The following is a 20,268-nucleotide window of genomic DNA, read 5'->3' on the forward strand; positions in this document are numbered from 1 at the left end:
TGAGAATCTGTCTCAAAAAAAAAAAAAAAAAAAAAAAAAAAAAGAGGCTGGGCGCGGTGGCTCACGCCTGTAATCCCAGCACTTTGGGAGGCTGAGACGGGCGGATCACGAGGTCAGGAGATCAAGACCATACTGTCTAACATGGTGAAACCCTGTCTCTACTAAAAATACAAAAAAAATTAACCGGGTGTGGTGGCGAGCGCCTGTAGTCCCAGCTACTCGGGAGGCTGAGGCAGGAGAATGGCGTGAACCCGGGAGGCAGAGCTTGCAGTGAGTTGAAATTGCACCACTGCACTCCAGCCTGGACGACAGAGCGAGACTCTGTCTCAAAAAAAAAATAAAAATAAAAATAAAAAATATATATATATGTATATATATGAAAAACAAGAAGTGCAGAGAAAATATCGTAGTCATTGAAAAATTGGTTACTTTGCTTCTGCACTGCAAAGTTACTTTAAACTTTGTAATGAATCTCGTGGAGAGACCATTTGAGATGATGCAAATGTCCTGTTTCTCATCATACATTTACCCACTAATTTTAGCCTGTATTGATGATAATTCTCACCTGCAACAGTTACTGTGGTCTTTTACCAAATGGTGATTTTCTTTTTCTATTTTCATCATTCCTTCTATATTAATTAATTGGAATTCTACTGTAAGGAAAAGTTGTTCCTTCTAACCCATTGATTTGTTCAATCATGTATTTAAGTAGGACCTATATTTTACTTGTTCCTTGCTATATCTTCAGTGTGTAGCACAGTGTCTGACACATAATTGGTGCTCAATGATAGGTGTTGGATGAATGAACGAATGAATGAATGAATTCGTATTCATATGGCCTACAGAGTTCCCGTACATGCACAACCAATATCACCACCCCGTGGAGATGACTCCCAAATTAATATTTTTAGCATATGTTCCAGACTTACAACTCCAACTTCCCAGGGGACATCTTCAGATAGCTGTGCCACTGCCACCACCAGGTCAACATGTCCCAAACCATTCAGACCAGCTTTTTCTCCTGAGCTGGACATCCGGCCTCCAACCTTTTCATTCTCTTTTACCTTTTGTATTCTATCAGCAGCAGCAGCTGCTGAAATCATACCATGCAAGTTTCTCACGTCCATCTCTGCCTTTTAATGGCCCCCTCTCACTCCTTTAAGAAGTCTTCTTCCACTGCAACCTGCTCATCAAGTTGGAAGGACTCAACACCATCTCTCAGTCCAGGGTCTGGCCCAGTGCCCAAATTCTTTCTCTAGCTATCCTGAGAGCTGGTCATGCTTTGAACTTCTGCTTTGAATACTTTCAGTGACACTGGGAGAGAATTATCTCATTGGACCATTGTCATTGTTAGAAAATTCATTGTTATGCTGAAATGAAATGATTTTATTCACACACACACACACACACACACACAAAATAGCTCTTCCTCCTGGAACATGACTAGCCTGAAAATGTGTGAAGACATATCCAATCCTCTCTGGTTTTACTGTTCATCCAATTTTCTGTTCTCCCCCTGGCAGGAGGATTATATTTCACCTTGTGGAACTCAGACATGGTCGGGTAACTAGCTCTGGTCCGTGAAAATTGAGAGGAAGTGACATGTGTCACTTCTGGGCAGAAGCTTTGAGAGCCGGTTTAAATGATCCCTTTTCCCTTCATCCATGAGACAAGCTAAGTTCCAGGGAGAGGGTGCCACGCTGTGAGGGACCTGTGTTGCGAGTACGATGGCTCGTGTCACTTCAAATTCTTGAAGTGACTGAAATTTGGAGGTCAGTTGTTACCACATCATAATCCAGCCAATTCTAGTTAGCCTGGTTTCTTCCTAACTTCTTTAATCGTTCTTCATAAGTCACAATCTCAGCCCCTCACCGTTCTGACCACTGTCCCCTGGATTCCACTCAGTTTAGTCATTATCCCCCTTAAAATGTGGAGCCCAAATCTGAACCCGGAACCCCAGGTGCAATCCCACTAGGGCACAACACAATGGGTTCCTGAGCCCTTTGATCCTCTGAATAGAGCCCCTTGTTGCTTTGGTGTTTGTCTCTGTGTGTGCTTTTATCATCGGCTGAGCCACGCTGTTAACTCGCAGTGAGCCTGTGAACCAATAACTAGAGAAAAAAGATTTTTCCCATTGTCCTCTCGACATATATTGGGAAACAAATTTTTTGATCCGCGTTCAAGTAGACAGGGCAGAATTTTCCAACTGCTACGTGATCTTTTAAAGACAAGTTAGTGGCAGACCATTTACAGAAACCAGAGGTTCTGTCTTTTGGCTCTGAGCATGCTGCTAATCTTCATCATCTCGTGTACTGAACGAGATGTACTGAACGAGGGCTGCAGAGCTGCAGCATCGGCAGGAGTAGGCGCTCGGTAGGACGGGGCCTGCACAACCTCCCCGGTAGTCTGCAGAGCGGAATCTAGCAAGGCTCCTTTCCCGCGGCGCCCTGGAGGCGGGGCCCCACCTTCCCACGCAGGCGCTACCAGGCCCCGCCTCCTCACCCGCCCGCGGCGTGGCGTCGGAAAGAGCCCTCAGCCCCTCTCTCGCTGGCGCTGATACCCAATGGGCAGCCGCAGGTCTTTAGAGAGGGCGGGGCACCCCCTGGACGCCGTTCTGGTTGGCCCGCGGCCCGGCGCAGCGCATGACGTTATTACGACTCTGTCACGTCGCGGTGCGACTGAGGCGTGGCGTCTGCTGGGGCACCTGAAGGAGACTTGGGGGTACCCGCGTCGTGCCTCTTGGGCTGTGAGGAGTCGCCGCTGCCGCCACTGCCTGTGCTTCATGAGGAAGATGCTCGCCGCCGTCTCCCGCGTGTTGTCTGGCGCTTCTCAGAAGCCGGTGAGACCTCCCGGGCGGTCCGGGATGGGGCGCGAGTGGGGCTGAGGCGGGGCCGGAGGGCAGGGCGGACCGGGCCGGGCCACCCAGGGCGGGGTGGAAGGCGCTAGGGGAGCCGGGGAGCCTTTATTTCGCCTCCACGCCCTGCATTCCGTTCCTGGCCTCAGGAGAAGCGGCACGGACCGGGATCACGCCAAGGTCCGAGTGGACTTACGCCTTCTCGACACTCCCCTCCCGTCCCCGGGCCCAGCTGTGCGCCAGGCGAAGTTGCTGTGCTCAAGAGGTTGGGTTACAGGACACGGAAAGGGTGGCCTCGGCCTCCTTTGAGTCTCCAATTGACCCCACTCATTTCAGATCTTCCTAACTTAATTTCTCTTGACCGAGAGGCTTTGTAATAGCGTAGAATGTGGAGACAGGGTGGCTCCGTTGAAACAGTACCCTCACCATTGACTAGCCCTGTGACCTTGAGCAAGTTTTCAAACGTCCCGGGGACCCGGTTTCTTAAAATGTTTGCTCGAAGTGGAGTTAATCTCTAAATGGAGATAAGAGTTCTCTCTGAAATGTTATCGGTTATTAAAATGTTATCAGTTAACTCTAAAATGGAGATAATGAGTCCCCACCTCTTGGGGTTGTCTTGAGGATTCAACGAGTGACACGTGTGGAAACGATTCCAAATAGCACCTGGCACATAATCGATAACATGTGTGTTGAATAGTGTTATTTATTGAGTGTCCAGTTCAGTATACATTTCTTGAACACCTGTGCTCAGTTCTGAGGCGAGTTCACAGAGGGTCAGCCTCTTCAGAAACAAACTTTCTCCTCTTCCCTCTCCCTCAACATCTGAGCTTTTCTTGGCAGTGAGTTCAGGAGCGCCGAAGCAGAACTCAGAGGACGCTGCCCTCCGCTCCCCTTCCCTTACCTACACATTCTTAGGGTACAAGTAGCTAAAGCAAACAGCAACGATGCTTGAGGAGTGGGGGGTAGAGTTTGGCACTATTTCATGGTCTCAGCATTTAGAGGTGCCTAACACCTGAGCTTCTAGCATTCTGACCCCTAGGCACAGTGAGGTCGTGTTAATTGGTGTAACTGCAGGCCTGGGGATTCTGGTATTTCCCCCAGGACTTGATACCGCTCTACTTAGTACAGGCAGAGATTGTCAGAAGGTAAGACGTATGCCCCTCTAGGAATCCTGTTGCCTAAAATAATGACAAAACTGCCGGGTGCGGTGGCTCAGGCCTGTAATCCCAGCACTTTGGGAGGCTGAGGCAGGTGGATCACCTGAGGTCAGAAGTTCGAGATCGGCCTGGCCAACATGGTGAAACCCAATCTCTACTAAAAATACAAAATTAGCCGGTCGTGGTGGTGGGCTCCTGTAATCCCAGGTACTCGGGAGGCTGAGGCGGGAGAAGAGCCTGAACCCGGGAGGCGGAGTTTGCAGTGAGCGGAGATCGTGCCATTGCACTACAGCCTGGGCGACAAGAGCAAGACTCCGTATTTAAAAAAAACAAAACAAAAACATTCCCTTTGGGGATATCTGTGGGTAGAGGGGCTGTACCGGTAGTTATGGGCTCAGAAACATCCTTCCTTTAGGCACCTGATGTAGGTTTATTTTTTCTTCTGCAAGTCAGGTTTATCGTTTCCTGTATCAGTTTGCAGGGTCCCCCCCCCACCCCCGCCACCTTACAGGAGGAAGAAAATTGAGTTCCAGATATGAAGTCACCTTAGAAAGTGCCCAGGTATCTTTCCACTTGGTGGTGTAAACTCTTCAGATAATTAGAAGTTTTCTGTGTCACTCAACTTGTCATGGACTAATTAGGAACCATTCCTGAAGCTTTTAAGGATAGAACTAAAAGTTTCACTTTTATTTTTTTAAAGGGTGGAATAATAAACTAACGTGTTGACTCTTTGTATTTTGTAATTCTTCATACTTATGGATGTCTTTTTACTTAACTATAAGTAACAAAATAGATCAAGGTTTTAGTTTTTTATATTATACATGTAAAAAGACATTTTGCATATAAGCCTTTCACAAAAATCCTGACAGTGAACAATAAGCAGTGGCTCACCCAAATTAGGCAGACTCACTGCACTAGACTCCTACCATCTGTGTGATACTCCACGAAGGGAGGGAGAAGGGTAGGCAGCTGGTCTGATGGCTGTGACACAAGTTAATCCCCTTAACCTCCCAATACACTGTGTTTTTTCCTTTTTTGTTTTTTATTCTCCCTGGTTTACTTTCGTTTTGTTTGAGACAGGGTCTCTGTGTCACTCAGGCTGGAGTGCAGTAGCATGACAGCTCACTGCAGCCTTAGCCTGCTGGGCTCAAGCGATCCTCCTGCCTTAGCCTCCTGAGTAGCTGGGAACACAGGCATGTGCCACCACCACACCCAGCCAATTAAAAATTTTTTTTTTTTAGTAGAGACATGGTCTTGCTATGTTGCCCAGTCTGGTCTCCACCTCCAGGCTCAAGCAGTCCTCCCACCTCGGCCTCCCAAAGTGCTGGGATTACTCTCACTCTCTTAAAACCAGGCAGGTAGGGAGATTTATCTCAGGCTTAAAGATTGCCATTGTCTCATCAAAGAGTGTTTGGTGTGAAACTTTGAAATGAATTTCAAGATTGTGTTTTCATTTTTGAATAAGGTTTATAGTTTTCATAGTTCTTATTTCATGGAAGAAAACTGAATTGCATTTAAAATGTTATTGTTTTATTGTTTGCATTTCTGTATGGCTCCTTTTGTGAGATCTTTACTAGCAATGTTTTGGCTTTATAAGTGGTAGGTAAGAGTTTTAATTTACACTGTTAGAATCTGGAATTTTTGAAACGTTTTTCCTCTTTCACATGAATGGTTCCTATGTATTTAGGAAGTTAAAGTTTTACTTTTTTTTAATTAATTTTTTTTTTTTTTAGGCTGGAATGCAGTGGCATAGTCATAGCTCACTGTAGCCTCAGGTGTGTGCCACCGTACCTAATTTTTTAATATTTATTTTTGTAGAGATGAGAGTCTCATTATGTTGCCCAGGCTGGCTTTGAACTCCTGGCCTCAAGCGATCCTCCCACCCTGGCCTCCCAAAGTGCTGGGGATTATAGGTGTGAGCCATCATGTCCGGCCTAGTTTTTATTTTTTAAAATTTGAATGGGTTGTTCGTGGTCTCTGTCAGAGAGGAATCCCATTTAACAGAGAATCTTTTTATGGCTCTCCAGAGAAAATGAATGGTAAACTTATCTTTTCAACAAGCTCTCACTCAGAAATAATGCACTCACACTTCTGATAGGACTTTTAGCTTCTTTAACTTTGCTCCTTTCACTCATATCAGTGGTTCTTATTTTTGAGATACACAATAATGAAGCCATGGGAGAAAGTATCTAAGTAGCTTTCTGGCAGTCCTAATCTTTGCAGACGCAAGATTACAGGCGCATACCACAGCACTGGGCCCCTTCTTGCTCTTTATTGTATAGCGTTATCCTGCCTCATTATTTCAACTCTAGGATTGAGAAAGAAGTTACCTTTTCTCTGTTACTGTCGCCTGGCTGGTTTGGACTCCTGCCTTCCAAAAACTGCAGTTTCTGTAGTTGTATTTGGAAATTTATTTCGCAATACAATAAATTTATGGCCCCACAAAATATTTATTAACTGCCAAGAATAACACATCTGTTTGATTGCTACATATAACCATTGATTTGCTGTTTCACCCTCTCTCAGCTTTACTTCTTCCCAAATTCCTAAATTTCCTTCACTTTTTCTGAGATACATTAGTGGACTGTCTCTGCCTGTAAGTTAACTGAAACACTGATTCCTAGTATTTCAGTTGTTTTCCTCCAGCACTGTCATTGTTCTGTGTTTGTTGGCTTTGTCCGATAATGGTCTATTGAGGGATGAAGAGATACATAATTAGCTTTCTGCCTATTGGCTTGTACACTCCAGGGTATACTTGGCAGATCAGTCTTAACTCTTCTCACCAAGATCAGTCCAGTGCTGGATTAGGTAAGGTATGAACACATCAGATGTGCTTTTTATGGAGAAATCATGTTGGTTTACATGTCAGTGTGTGAGAATGTGGCAGAAGGGAGCTAAAATAGTGTGATAATACTACTGGATAAATTTTGTGGTCTATTCTAACCTAAACCTTAGCCATTACATAGAATACTTTTGCTGTGAGCAGGTTTGCTCAATTGTAAAACTGGAAAGGAATCATTTCTCACCCCCCGCCTCCAAGCTTTTTACCTCCAAACAGTGACAGCCACCCAAACATCAAGAGAACAGTGTTTTAGAGAACATTTCTTTCTACTGGGGCTTCAGGAGGAGCCTGTCCAAGATTTAGGCTGTTCAAATTATAAATTATAAAACAGCTGGCTCAAGCCCATTGTGTTTAAGTCAGAGAGTGCTAAGTATCTTTTCTTTTGTCTTGTCTCCCTAAAGTATTTATCTCATACTTCAATCAATTTAAAATATTTTTTCTTACAGATCCAATTTGATAGAAGAGTCAGGTTTGCCTAGAGTGGGGATTAAATCATAGTTTTATTTGAAGTATAATTTTGGCTTGCTCAAAATGAGCAGTATCTGGTTATGACTAAGAATGGCATGAACAGGCCAGACGCGGTGGCTCACGCCTGCAATCCGAGCACTTTGGGAGGCCAAGGCAGGTGGATCACCTGAGGTCAGGAGTTGGAGACCAGCCTGGCCAACATGGTGAAACCCCATCGCTACTAAAAATATAAAAATTAGCCAGGCGTGGTCGTGGGCACCTGTAATCCCAGCTACTCGGGAGACTAAGACAGGAGAAATCACTTGAACCTGGGAAGCGGAGGTTGCAGTGAGCCGAGATCGCACCACTGCAGTCCAGCCTGGGTGATAAAAGCAAAACTCCGTCTCAAAACAAACAAAAGAATGGCATAAACAGACACAGCTCACAGATGATCTAGTCTCTTTAGCCACTAATTTCATTATATTCTCACTATAATTTCTTTGAAAACAAAGGATGGGCTTGTTTTTTGCCCCTCTTTGCGCTGCTTGCCTTCAGATGCGGGATGATCATGTTTCATTGGCCAAAGCATGGATTCATTTTGGAGGCCAAGGAAGATGCAAACACAGTGCACAGGGTGGAAGAGAAGCCTATGAATGTGTTGGGGCTTATTAAATTTCCATAACTTCATCCTGATAACTGATTATTATACTTTCCAAAATAGCTGACAATTAAAAAGTACTGATTTGTTTGTATATTTTTGTCTTTTAAGGCAAGCAGAGTGCTGGTAGCATCCCGTAATTTTGCAAATGATGCTACATTTGAAATTAAGGTAAGAGGTATTTTGCTTTGTTAATTTTTTCACAGGTACACTCTGATATACAGTTTTACCTTTAGAATAGAACATTTTGATGTTCATGCTTAGTCATTTTCTTCTAAATGTTCCAGGATCAGAAGTTCAGAGAAGCTTCACGAAAACTAGAATTTATTAGCAGCTTGCTGTTGTTCTGTGGGGGGAAGGGGGAGGAGCTAGAAAATAAAAATAAAAGCTTATTCAAAAGTTTAGAATGTAATTCAGTGAAATATTTGAATAAGAAGAGTCTTAGTTGTTTCTTTGAAGGTTCTTTCAACCTATAACTCAGCTGGCTTCTAGGGGCTTTCAGTGAAAATCATCTTAGAAAGATTTCCTTCCCCCAAGCCCCATCTCATTGCACAGTGAGGTTTATGGATTTAAGGAACAGAGGCGATATGAAGCATTACTAATGTGCTCCTTTGCAGTTTTTCAAGTTCAATATTATTTGCAATGGAGTTAGATCTTAGAGTGGTCAACAGTGTTTGCAGTGTAGTATGTGGAGGATAATAACTACCTTATTCCATTTCAGAAATGTGACCTTCACCGGCTGGAAGAAGGCCCTCCTGTCACAACAGTGCTCACCAGGGAGGATGGGCTCAAATACTACAGGATGATGCAGACTGTGCGCCGAATGGAGTTGAAAGCAGATCAGCTGTATAAACAGAAAATTATTCGTGGTTTCTGTCACTTGTGTGATGGTCAGGTGAGTGGTAGGTTTGTGATGGAACTGTGTTATTTACGTACTGAAGTATGGCTTGTACTTACTGGGCTTTACCCTGCCGTATGTATCAGAAGAGTTTGAGGCTGGTAATGTAATTTTCTTTTATTTATTTATTGTATTGAGACAGTCTCTCTCTGTCGCCCAGGTTAGAGTACAGTGGTGTGATCTTGGCTCACTGCAGCCTCTGCCTACTGGGCTCAAGCAGTCTTCCCACCTCAGCCTCCCGAGTATCTGGGACCACAGGTGCACACCACCACGCCCAGCTAATTTTTGTATTTTTTGGAGAGACGGGGTTTCACTATGTTGCCCAGGCTAGTCTCAAACTTCTGGGCTCAAGTGGTCTGCCCACCTTAGCCTCCCAAGGTGCTAGGATTACAGATGTGAGCCACTGTGCCTGGCTGAAGCCAGTATTTTAGAATTAAAAAGTAGAATGCCAAAACCTGCTATGAAGCTTAGGCTAAAGAATTCATTCACACATAACGTTGCCAGTTTTCTGTACCTGTTCTTAGAGTTTTACTATTTGAGAACTTTCTGGCATTGTGATCGCCTGTACTGTAATGTTTCCTGTTTTCCATGTCTAAGAGAAGGCGGAAGTCTGGATTTTCATGTGAAATTTCCCAGTGTTTTAATGTTGACATCTGATGTAGGATTTTCTTTTAGGTCATCATACAGGAGAAAGGAAGGAAGTGGCACATGTGTGGGTTGCCAGTTTATTGCTTCTGGTTTGGGCCTTCCACTCTGTATTTTGGTGGAAAATAGCTGCTTTCTCTGGTTATTAATGACAGGTTCTACTAGCCCACATATTTCACTATGGTCTAGGAAACGTTTTTATTTAGAAACATGTATCGTATTGCCTCATAGTTTCTCCTTCCTCTAACACAGGAAGCTTGCTGTGTGGGCCTGGAGGCCGGCATCAACCCCACAGACCATCTCATCACAGCCTACCGGGCTCATGGCTTTACTTTCACCCGGGGCCTTTCTGTCCGAGAAATTCTCGCAGAGCTTACAGGTTTGCTGTTGATTTACAGAAAGGGGAAATGAGTGGATTAAGTTTTTAAATAACTCTCATTAAGATGCTATTATGAGTTAATATTTGTTAAAAGTTTTAAGTTTCTTTTTTTTAACCCTCTCTCCTTTGGTGCTCTGGTACTTCTGTTGTGCTCTTGAGTTAACTGACCATTTGTGAAGTTCTCTGGCCCCTCAGGTAAAAGTTTAAAACAGGTTAGTGCTATAAAATCACAGTAGGTTTGGTTATCATTCAAGCATGCCAACAGAAGTCTAGCAGTCATAGAAAGTAAGTTGGGTTGAAGCACTCCATGGTATGCAATGTAAATTCTAGAAATCTTAATATTCCCCTTTTCTTTGTCCCCCTTGACTATCTGTTTGTTTTGGTGGGGTTTTGTTTTTTTTGTTTTTTGTTTTTTTTTTTTTGAGACTGTGTCTCACTCTGTTGTCCAGGCTGGAGTGCAGTGGTGTGATCTCGGCTCACTGCAACCTCCACCTCCCAGGTTCAAGCGATTCTCATGCCTCCACCTCCTGAGTAGCTGGGACTACAGGCATGCACCACCACACCTGGCTAATTTTTGTATTTTTAGGAGAGATGGGGTTTCAACATGTTGGCCAGGCTGGTCTCCAATTCCTGACCTCAGGTGATCCACCTGCCTCAGCCTCCCAAAGTGTGCTGGGATTACAGGTGTGAGCCACCGCACCTGGCCTGTTTTGTTTTTTTGAGACAGAGTCTCGCTTTGTTGCCCAGGCTGGAGTGCAGTGGCCCGCCTCAGCCTCCCAAAATGTTAGGATTACAGGCGTGAGCCACTGTGCCCGGCCCTTCTTTTTTTTTTTTGAGACAGTTTCACTCTTTCGCCCAGGCTGGAGTGGCTGGAGTGAAGTGGTATGATTTTGGCTCACTGCAGCCTCTGCCCCGCGGGTTCAAGCAATTCTCCTGCCTCAGCCTCCTGAGTAGCTAGGATTATAGGTGCCCAACCACCACACCTGGCTAATTTCTCTATTTTTAGTAGAGACCAGGTTTCACCATGTTGGCCAGGCTGGTCTTGAACTCTTGACCTCAGGTGATCCACCCACTTTGACCTCCCAAAATGTTAGGATTACAGGCGTAAGCCACCGCGCCCGGCCCTCCTTGACTCTTGAACTATGGTTGTCCCTCCATATATCCAGGGGATTGGTTCTAGGACCCTCGAGTATACCAAAATCCTCAAATACTCAAGTCCCGAAGTCAGCCTTCCATGTCTTCGGGTTTGCGTCCTGAGAATATTGTATTTTCAATCCATGTGTGGCTGAAAAAAAATCTGTGTATAAGTGTACCCGTGCAGTTCAAATCCTGTTCAAGGATTGAATATATTTAGTGTACTAGTATAGGAGAGGTCCTAAGATGTTTGTAACTGGCCAAAAAACCCAGAAAAGTGCAGGGTACCATCTGGATGGAACGTCTGAAGGAAACTAAGTGACTAGAGAGTAGGAAAAGCTGGAAAGGTTGAAGCACGTGGAACTAGTGAAAGGACAAGGAGAAACATGTGTTTGCCTGGAAGGACAGGTACTTAGACGACTGAACTGGCCTTTGTGTTCTAATGGTTGAGCCTCAGAGTACATATTTGGGGTGCGGTTTGGTTTGCTTTGTAGAGTTGGTTTGTTCTGCACATGTGTATGTTCTGCCATTTCCAGGACGAAAAGGAGGTTGTGCTAAAGGGAAAGGAGGATCGATGCACATGTATGCCAAGAACTTCTACGGGGGCAATGGCATCGTGGGAGCGCAGGTAGTCAAGGACGAGGATTGTGTGCTGCTTTAGATTTGGCCCTGGACTTTGTCTTCAAAAACTTTCACAGCCCCAGACAACTTTTCCTGAAGTACAGCCATGTGCTGCACAGTGACGCTTTGGTCAATGTCGCATATATGATGGTGGACCCATAAGATTATAATGGAGCTGAAAAATTCCTGTTGCCTAGTGATGTTGTAGTGGCACAACACATTACCTTTTCTACGTTTAGGTACACAAATATTTTGCCTACAGGATTCAGTAGAGTCACATGCTGTGCAGGATTGTAGCCTAGGAGCAGTAGGCTCTACTATACAGCCTAGGTGTGCAGTAGGCTGTACCATCTAGGTTCATGCATTACAGTATGGTGTTCACATGACAAAATCGCCTAGTGATGCAATTCTGAGAATATATCCCTGTTAAGTGACTGTATTTTGGGGGCTTGGTTTGCTTTTAAAGACCTAGTGCTTCATATCCTACCGTTTGAGAGATGAGTAGATTTGGATGGTGATTTATAATGTTTCCTTTTAGGTGTCTGCTGTTTTATAAGTAAGCAGGAACCTCTAGCAGTGGAGCCATACCTTCCCCTTCCTGTTTATATTTCAGTACATTAATTGCTTTATCTTGTCAACTTCATTATGGGGTCCTTGTTCTCATCAGTTAGTGAATGATGAAGAATTAACAGCACAAAGTTATATCCGGACTGTTTCTTTTCCTTTCTAATATATTAAGATTCTATTATGTGTGTTTTTTTTTTTAAAACCTAGGTTTTATTTTTTTTTCTTTTGAAATGGAGTCTTGCTCAGCTGCCCAGGCTGGAGCAGTGGTGTAATCTCAGCTCACTGCAACCTCCATCCCCGGGTTCAAGCAATTCTCCTGCCTCAGCCTCCCGAGTAGCTGGGACTACAGTTACGCACCACCATGCCCAACCATTTTTTGTATTTTTAGTAGAGACGGGGTTTCACCATCTTGTCCAGGATGGTCTCGATCTGTTGACCTCGTGATCTGCCCAAAGTGCTGGGATTACAGGCGTGAGCCACCACGCCCGGCCAGGTTTTATTTAACTCTTGAATGCAGAAATGTTATTGCTTACTGGTTAAAATAGAACATAGTATTTATATATTACTTTACTGCTTCATTGAAAATATCGGAGGTGGGATAAACAGATAGGGTTGGAAGGAGAGTTTGTAGCAGCAGTGTAATTTCTGTGTCAGATTCTGGCCAGGAGTGAAAATGCAGGGCATTAATTAATATCTCCCCTCATGGATTTCTGTGGTTCCTTTCTCGGTTGTCCTTAATGTTAGGTGCCCCTGGGCGCTGGGATTGCTCTAGCCTGTAAGTATAATGGAAAAGATGAGGTCTGCCTGACTTTATATGGCGATGGTGCTGCTAACCAGGTAATTATGTCTCTTAACTTCCCAATAACAGTCTTATTTTCAAAGTCTTTAATATTCACAGTTGAATTTCTAAAGAAGTAGCATATTGCTTATTAGGTGAAATAGCAATTCCTATGGCTAGCTCAAATTTGGTTGACTTACGGCCAGATTAGAGATTGACCTCTTAGCGTTGTTTCACAAGAGACTTATGGGGGCACATTCCTGTGAAGGAGCTCACCTTTGCTCTACATCAGTGTTTGGCAAAGGCCCTGTGGTAAAGCACCTCCCCACAACCTACTGCAAAACAATACAGACCCATTCTCTTGGATGTCCGGGCCGGCAGTGTCAAATTCGGATAATAGCGTCTGAGTCCTAACTCAGTTTCTATGCTTCTCTTGTTACTGAGTAATCCCCAGTCTGTGGCCAGCACTCTGTGAAGCCGTGTTCTAGAGGCTGATTCTTAGGTGCTGGTTCACTCTGGCTATCCAGTGGGCCTGATAGATTTCATATGGATATTTTTTCCAGTGTGTTCCTTACTGCTAGCATGGCCCCAAAGAAACAAGTAGTAGTTGGTTTGTCACCTTCCTTAGTTGCAAGAGTATGATGCCTGCTGCTTCTCCTCCACCACCCACCCCACTTTCCCTCACCACCCAAAGCTCGGTTTTAGAAGAGGCGGCTTTCTGTGCTTTATGAAAGCTTTCTGTGCCAGGCAGAGCAGCAGCTGTTACGGATGATGAAGCCTGGAGAAAGAAGCCAAATGAAACCCCTTTTCATAACTACTTCCAGGGCCAGATATTCGAAGCTTACAACATGGCAGCTTTGTGGAAATTACCTTGTATTTTCATCTGTGAGAATAATCGCTATGGAATGGGAACGTCTGTTGAGAGAGCAGCAGCCAGCACTGATTACTACAAGAGAGGCGATTTCATTCCTGGGCTGAGAGTAAGGACACCTGTGGTGGGGCTGGGGCCAAGGCCAAGGGTATGTCCTTGTGCAGACCCTTGACGATCTTAGAAACATTGGAGAGTTTCATTCTCATACACGAGCAGGTCATGTGAAAGTAAAATGGTTTGGGGTAGTTGGATTCATGCTTTGCCCCTCCCCTGTTTATTACCAGGTGGATGGAATGGATATCCTATGCGTCCGAGAGGCGACAAGGTTTGCTGCTGCCTATTGTAGATCTGGGAAGGTAAGGCTCTAAAGCCCTCTGGGCTAATGACATTTATCTCTGGAAGTTCAAAGACTGGCTCCCATGTGCCTGCTGAAGCTGTTAGTGGGTAGCTGCTAATTGAGGTGCATGAGATGGAAGCAGAGTGAAGCGAGCAGGGCTCCTTTGGGTAGCTTGGCCTTGGTAGCTCACCTGCTGGTAAGCCCACATTTCTCTCATTTGGGGGAAGTCTGTTCTGGCACTTCCTCTGCTTTGGCCTGTCTTCATCATGACAACTGCTTTGCTTTTTCCTTAGGTTAATTCTGTCCCTCTTCCCCACCCCCCATTAATCATGAGTCCCTTGAAGGAACAGATTGGGGATCCCCAGTGTCCAGCATAGAATGTCATGTATACAATAGGCATTTAATATGTGTGTCTTACACAAATTAAACAGTATGGTAGAAGCTTGTAATCTTAGTCTTGCTTAGTCCTAAGGATCTTTCCCTTCAGTGTATGGCAGTGAGGGAGATGGTAACAGGGAGACTGGCCTAAAGAGGTTTCACTTCCTTCGGCACTAGTATAGGCTTAGGAGGTTTGGGTGTTCTCCCTAAATCAGTGTTCTACAGCCCAGAAACAAGGTTTCTGAAGTTGGCACTTCAGCGCTATACCATGTACGTTTGGGCAGCGATGCGAATCAGATGTGGCCAGCAACGATGGAAATGTCACAAAGTGGAGAGACAGGGAAGTGAGGGTGGGAATGTAGTAACATTAAATAAGAGCTAATGAGTAGAATGAACTGGAGCAGGACCAAGACGACAGCTTGGGTACAATGGGCTGAGCAGTCTATGTCAGGACCCTAAGGCTGGGAGTGCCAGGCCCTGAGTGATGGGTATTGACCCCACCTCTCCCAATTCCTGAAAAGAATACATGGGGGCCAGCCCTGGCTGGAGACAAGGGGATTTGTAGAATGTGTGACTTTCCCAAACAGATAACCTTCACAATTCTGAGTTGGGTGTTACTGTTTTGCCCATTTTGCAGATAAGGAAACTGAGCCACAGAGCAGTTAAAGGTACACAGCTACTCTATCTTGGAGCCAGCTCCCCACTCGCCTATTTTAACTGCTGCACCAAACCAACCAAGGATCCTCAATGTTTCTCCACCCCAGTGTTCAGAGCCATCTCCTGGAAGTGGGCTAGTGTAGAATGAGCAAGCCACTTGGTGATACAGAACCCAACTGGCCAGACTCCCAGCAGAGCCTCGGGGTTTGGGTAGCAGAGGTTGTTGATGCCTGCCAACTTTGTTACACACTAGCAAGGTCTGTGAAGTAGAAGTGGCTGCCAGCCCCACAGCACACCATGAGAAAGGAGTATGACATGGAAATCTGCCTAGCCAATAGCAGGAGGCTCTAGAACAGAGCCTTTTTCTTTTTTCACAGGGTCTCACGCAGTGGCACACTCACAGCTCACTGCACCCTTGACCTTCCAGAATCAGGTGATCCTCCCAAGTAGCTGGGACTACAGGTGCACGCCACCATGCCTAGCTGATTTTTGTATTTTTTGATAGAGATGGGGTTTTGCCATGTTGTCCAGGCTGGTCTCGAACTCCTGGGCTCAAGTGATCTGCCCACCTCAGCCTCCCAAAGTGCTGGGATTACAGGTGTGAGCCACCATGCCTGGCCTTCAAAGCCTTTTTGATTCAAAAGATGAAATATGCAATCAATACTTGGCTAGAAATGAGAACAGAGCAGTCAACCAATAAGAAATTCGTGACAACTCAGAAGATCTGATAAGAATACACTGGACGCTTAATAAAGGGCCTGCGTTTGAGGCCGTGGATTGTCGGCCTGTTCTTCCAGTCATCGTTCCTAACTGCCTACCGGTTCTGTTTTAGGGGCCCATCCTGATGGAGCTGCAGACTTACCGTTACCACGGACACAGTATGAGTGATCCTGGAGTCAGGTACGCTCATGGGCAGTGTGGTTTCCATAGGGGGTGGGCTTTGAATGGTGTTACCTGGCAAAAGCAACACATTTCAATATTTGCTTTTGGAGCTAGATACCAGTTCACTTCTTGTACGCAGCTGTGTTGGCATCAAGTTATCTGAAAGCAGTGCCTCCTAATAAGAAAGCTTTCTGAAAATGCCTACAGTGTATAGTGTGTGTGAGCACAAGCAGCGATTTTTAAAGAGAGTGTTATATACCTTAATTGCAGAGGGAAATTGTTACATAAAACAGGGCTGATGGTAGTGTAGTATCTTGGGGTCATTTAGCTTTTGTAGTTATTACCCCAAGTCTACACATGGCATACTCCACCTGAAGAGGATCAGAATTTGGAGATGTTCTTCTGTCTGGTATAGAGCTAAGGGTAACTGGGTGTTCTATCCGTTGAAATACATCAATCAAAAAAGCTAGGTTCTACTAGGAAGGCATGAATTTTACTTTTTTGCTTAGTAGCTCTGGCCTGTGATTCTGGAATCCCAGTTTTGACACAGTTGAATAAATAAGCCTTTGCAGAGTGGACTTCTAAGTAAAAATCATGTAGAGAGCACAGTATATGGAAAAATGCACTTTAGAACCCTTTTAGTGCTACTTCAGATGATGTAGGCATAAGATACATTAGTTTTGCTGGCTGTGCTTCTTTAGGGGGACTTAAGGGAGAAAGGCAAGGCATGTGGATTTCCTGCTTGGCGCTCTGATGTCTCAAAGCCTAATTATCACCACACACACCATCTCTGCTGTTCCCACCCATGTAGTATACAGGAGCCCAAATGGGTGGGATAAGTGACACTTCTTTAGACCCTTACGTCTAAATCAAAGCAGCAAGCAAAAACTTGGCCCCTGTTGTCGGAATGCTAGGGAAGCCATGTGACTCACCAATGGTTTTCTAGAAAAGACAGAAGCAGTTATTACAGAATGTTAGGCTGCGTTCTGGTATTTTGAAAGTATAACTCTGCCACTTCTATAGTGACATAGGCATTGATGTGCCCCTTTGTTTCAGAAACACACTTCTGTATTTCACCTCATTGGGACAATCCAACCCCATATCATGTTTCATCCCGCTGTCCTTGCTCTACTGGAACTGTTCTTACTGATCGATTACTACTTTTTCCTCCCCATAGTTACCGTACACGAGAAGAAATTCAGGAAGTAAGAAGTAAGAGTGACCCTATTATGCTTCTCAAGGACAGGATGGTGAACAGCAATCTTGCCAGTGTGGAAGAACTAAAGGTACAGTCACTTGTTCGTGGTGGTTTGAAGGTTGGCTTTAAAAGTTGCCACCCCTTGATGGCCACAGAGTTTGTGTGTGTTCCTCCAAGCCCAGAAAGTGATGTCCTGGGGCATAAATAATTCCGAAGTCTCTCAGGGCGGGGGCTTTTCCTTTATTCAGAATTGTATTACTCTTCAGATTTTGGTGGACTGTGAACCACCATCACCGTGGCAAAGCCCCCAGAGTAGCATGGTTCTTTTTTCCTAAAAGTATACTGTGGATTTTTAATTCATAAAATAGATAGATACACCCTAGAAATCTGTATTCCAAAATCTTCTGAATTAGCAACTGTTTGTACTTGTAGTTAAAGAGTTACACCAGCAACAGGTCCTCAGTAGAACTCTAGTTGGTACCTAAGCTGCTGTTCATTCAAAAACCTTTTACACTGTTACCTAATTTTTAGGAAATTGATGTGGAAGTGAGGAAGGAGATTGAGGATGCTGCCCAGTTTGCCACGGCCGATCCTGAGCCACCTTTGGAAGAGCTGGGCTACCACATCTACTCCAGCGACCCACCTTTTGAAGTTCGTGGTGCCAATCAGTGGATCAAGTTTAAGTCAGTCAGTTAAGGGGAGAAGGAGAGGTTATACCTTCAGGGGGCTACCAGACAGTGTTCTCAACTTGGTTAAGGAGGAAGAAAACCCAGTCAATGAAATTCTTGTAAACTTCCATTAAGATTAAGTGTGTAGATTGAGCAGGTAGTAATTGCATGTAGTTTGTACACTGTTGCATTAAAAGATGAATTATCTGAGTGCTTAAAGATTATTTTTGACTTAAAATAGTTGTATACTTTGAACAAATACTCTAATTATGAAAAGGAAGAACAATTCCTTGTATGCCTGTTTCCCCTGCCCCCAGCCATTTTTGGGAGGAGACCATTATCGTGGGGCCCCTCACAGGCATACTTATGGTAACAGCCCACAGCATTCTACCATAGCACCCACCGCGAGCAGCGCTGGTGCTGCAGCCTGTTCGTGCTGACCATCATTTCTCTATAAGACACAATATTTATTATCAGGCAAGAGGACTGTTCCATTTTAAAATAAGACTATTTCGTAATCATTTCAAAGGCCACATAACTTAGTTTTCTCTACTTACACATTCAGTATAAATATGAAGCTGTTATTTTCTGTTCATATCAAACATTAACTACAAGGCACATTCATATCAATTTTGTGTTTCTCAAATTTAAGTACCATACCAGTTCTGAAGCAGTGTCCCAGCTTCCATGTTTGTTAAACACCCCTTGTTTCACCATTCCAGCAAGTGCTGAAGGGTGTACTTTTTTTGTTTGTTTGAGACAGGGTCTGGCTCTGTTGCCCAGGCTGGAGTGCAGTGGTGTGATCATGGCTCACTGCAGCCTCCATACCTCCTGAGCTCAAGCAATCCTCCCACCTCAGCCTCCTGCGTAGCTGGGACTACAGGTGAATTTCCTAATATTCCGGGAGGTCAAAACCAAGGCTCACTGTTTTCACAATACACACAGTTCTATGTTTATAAATAACAGGTTTCAAAAGAAACTCAGAACAGTATTTAAAACAAGTTCTTAAACTATTAATTGAACAATGGCATTTTTAAATACGTAAACACAGCAGAATTCGTGTGTACACTAACAGAAGCTTTAACAAAACATGTAGTGTGGTGGCACACTCTGCCACAGCTTAGCTGATTGGTATCAAGCCTTGTCTTTGGTTTCTGAGGCCTCCTGAGCCCTTCTGTACTGGGAGACCGCACTCCAGAGTCTGCAGAGGAGACCACCCCTGGGAAACAAACAGAGCTGTCTTCAGAGTCAGTGCTTCAAGCCAACAGAGCTTAAAACTGCAGTCCCTAACTTAAAAACCTAATGAAAATAAAAACGTTCTCTTCACATATGGAGGTGACGCTCGTGTCCCAGCAGTAGTAGGACTTGGCCTTAGAGGTACATACCTGCAGAGAGCTGGCTAGTAGTAGGACATGGCCTTAGAGGTACGTACCTGCAGAGAGCTGGCTATTTCAAATGACTCAGGAACAAGAAGACAGGTTGCAGTTTAAAGAAGGGGGTGGGTCCAGCGTGCAGGCACGCTTGCCGTATGCCTCCACCCACTCCCAGCCAGGCATTAATGGCAGGAGATGGGCCAGCTCTTCTCTGTCACGTTCCTATTTCTGACTTCTGCCTGGCTTTCAGTTTCTGCCCCGCCTTGGCTTTTTCCCAGCTTGAACCTAATAGAACTCCAGAGTTTGGGGGAGGCCCAGCCCTTTGTTTTCTGCTGTTGAAGCACATTCACACATAAAAAGTCGTATTCTCTTATACAAACTGTTTCGAGGTTCTTACCGTAGTCGAAGGTATCTTAGATCTTCCTTAGTGATCTCATTAAGAATATCTGAAAGTGTATAACCCTCTTCAACAATCTGAAACAAAGATCAGATCCTTAAGAACTGAGCAGCTGTGTAACAACAGCATAAGAATTTCTTTGTTGTAAATTTACCTTTTCAATTGTCTTTGCATCGGCTCCTTGCAGCCGCAACCAGTCTATAAGCTCTTTATCTGTTCTCTGCCCGTAGGGGCCTGCTGGGTTCTCTGTAATACCTGTAACGATTGGCAATTTGTTATATATTAGTCTAACCATAAAACTCTTCAAAAGTAACCAGTTGGATTAATAAATGATTCCAGAATGTAAATGTGATGTGAAAAAGAGATGAATTAACCCTGTATCACTGAACCACTCTAATACATATTACACAACTCATAATTCTGAGATTCACTTTCTAGAAAGCAGCCTCCTCATCTAGGATACCTTCAGTTAGTTTGGAATTTGACATGTTAGGTCTACCACTTTAAATGCTTATCCCCACATCTTT

At 44.5% G+C, this 20,268-nt stretch overlaps 2 protein-coding genes across 2 annotated transcripts in view; one reads left to right on the plus strand and one right to left on the minus strand.

Annotated features, from left to right (window-relative positions):
• Positions 1-2,215: 2,215 nt before the first annotated feature.
• On the plus strand, positions 2,216-18,181 carry PDHA1 (pyruvate dehydrogenase E1 subunit alpha 1). The gene is made up of 11 exons (XM_054471805.2): positions 2,216-2,839; positions 8,070-8,129; positions 8,680-8,853; positions 9,754-9,880; positions 11,551-11,642; positions 12,947-13,039; positions 13,805-13,960; positions 14,136-14,207; positions 16,056-16,123; positions 17,283-17,391; positions 17,835-18,181. Exons 1-11 carry the CDS (start codon positions 2,564-2,566, stop codon positions 17,997-17,999), a joined length of 1,392 nt encoding a protein of 463 aa, XP_054327780.1. The 5' UTR covers positions 2,216-2,563; the 3' UTR covers positions 18,000-18,181.
• MAP3K15 (mitogen-activated protein kinase kinase kinase 15) overlaps positions 17,944-20,268 on the minus strand; it is a 157,229-nt gene continuing 154,904 nt past the window's right edge. Inside the window, exons 27-29 of the mRNA XM_054471806.2 lie at positions 19,896-19,996; positions 19,742-19,818; positions 17,944-19,190 (exon numbers count right to left, since the gene is read on the minus strand). Coding sequence (XP_054327781.1) covers positions 19,106-19,190; positions 19,742-19,818; positions 19,896-19,996 — 263 coding nt within the window. The 3' untranslated portion in view covers positions 17,944-19,105. The remainder of the gene's footprint in view (positions 19,191-19,741; positions 19,819-19,895; positions 19,997-20,268) is intronic.

The sequence above is a fragment of the Pongo pygmaeus genome, chromosome X (assembly GCF_028885625.2).
Source record: "Pongo pygmaeus isolate AG05252 chromosome X, NHGRI_mPonPyg2-v2.0_pri, whole genome shotgun sequence".
Lineage (NCBI taxonomy): Eukaryota > Metazoa > Chordata > Mammalia > Primates > Hominidae > Pongo > Pongo pygmaeus.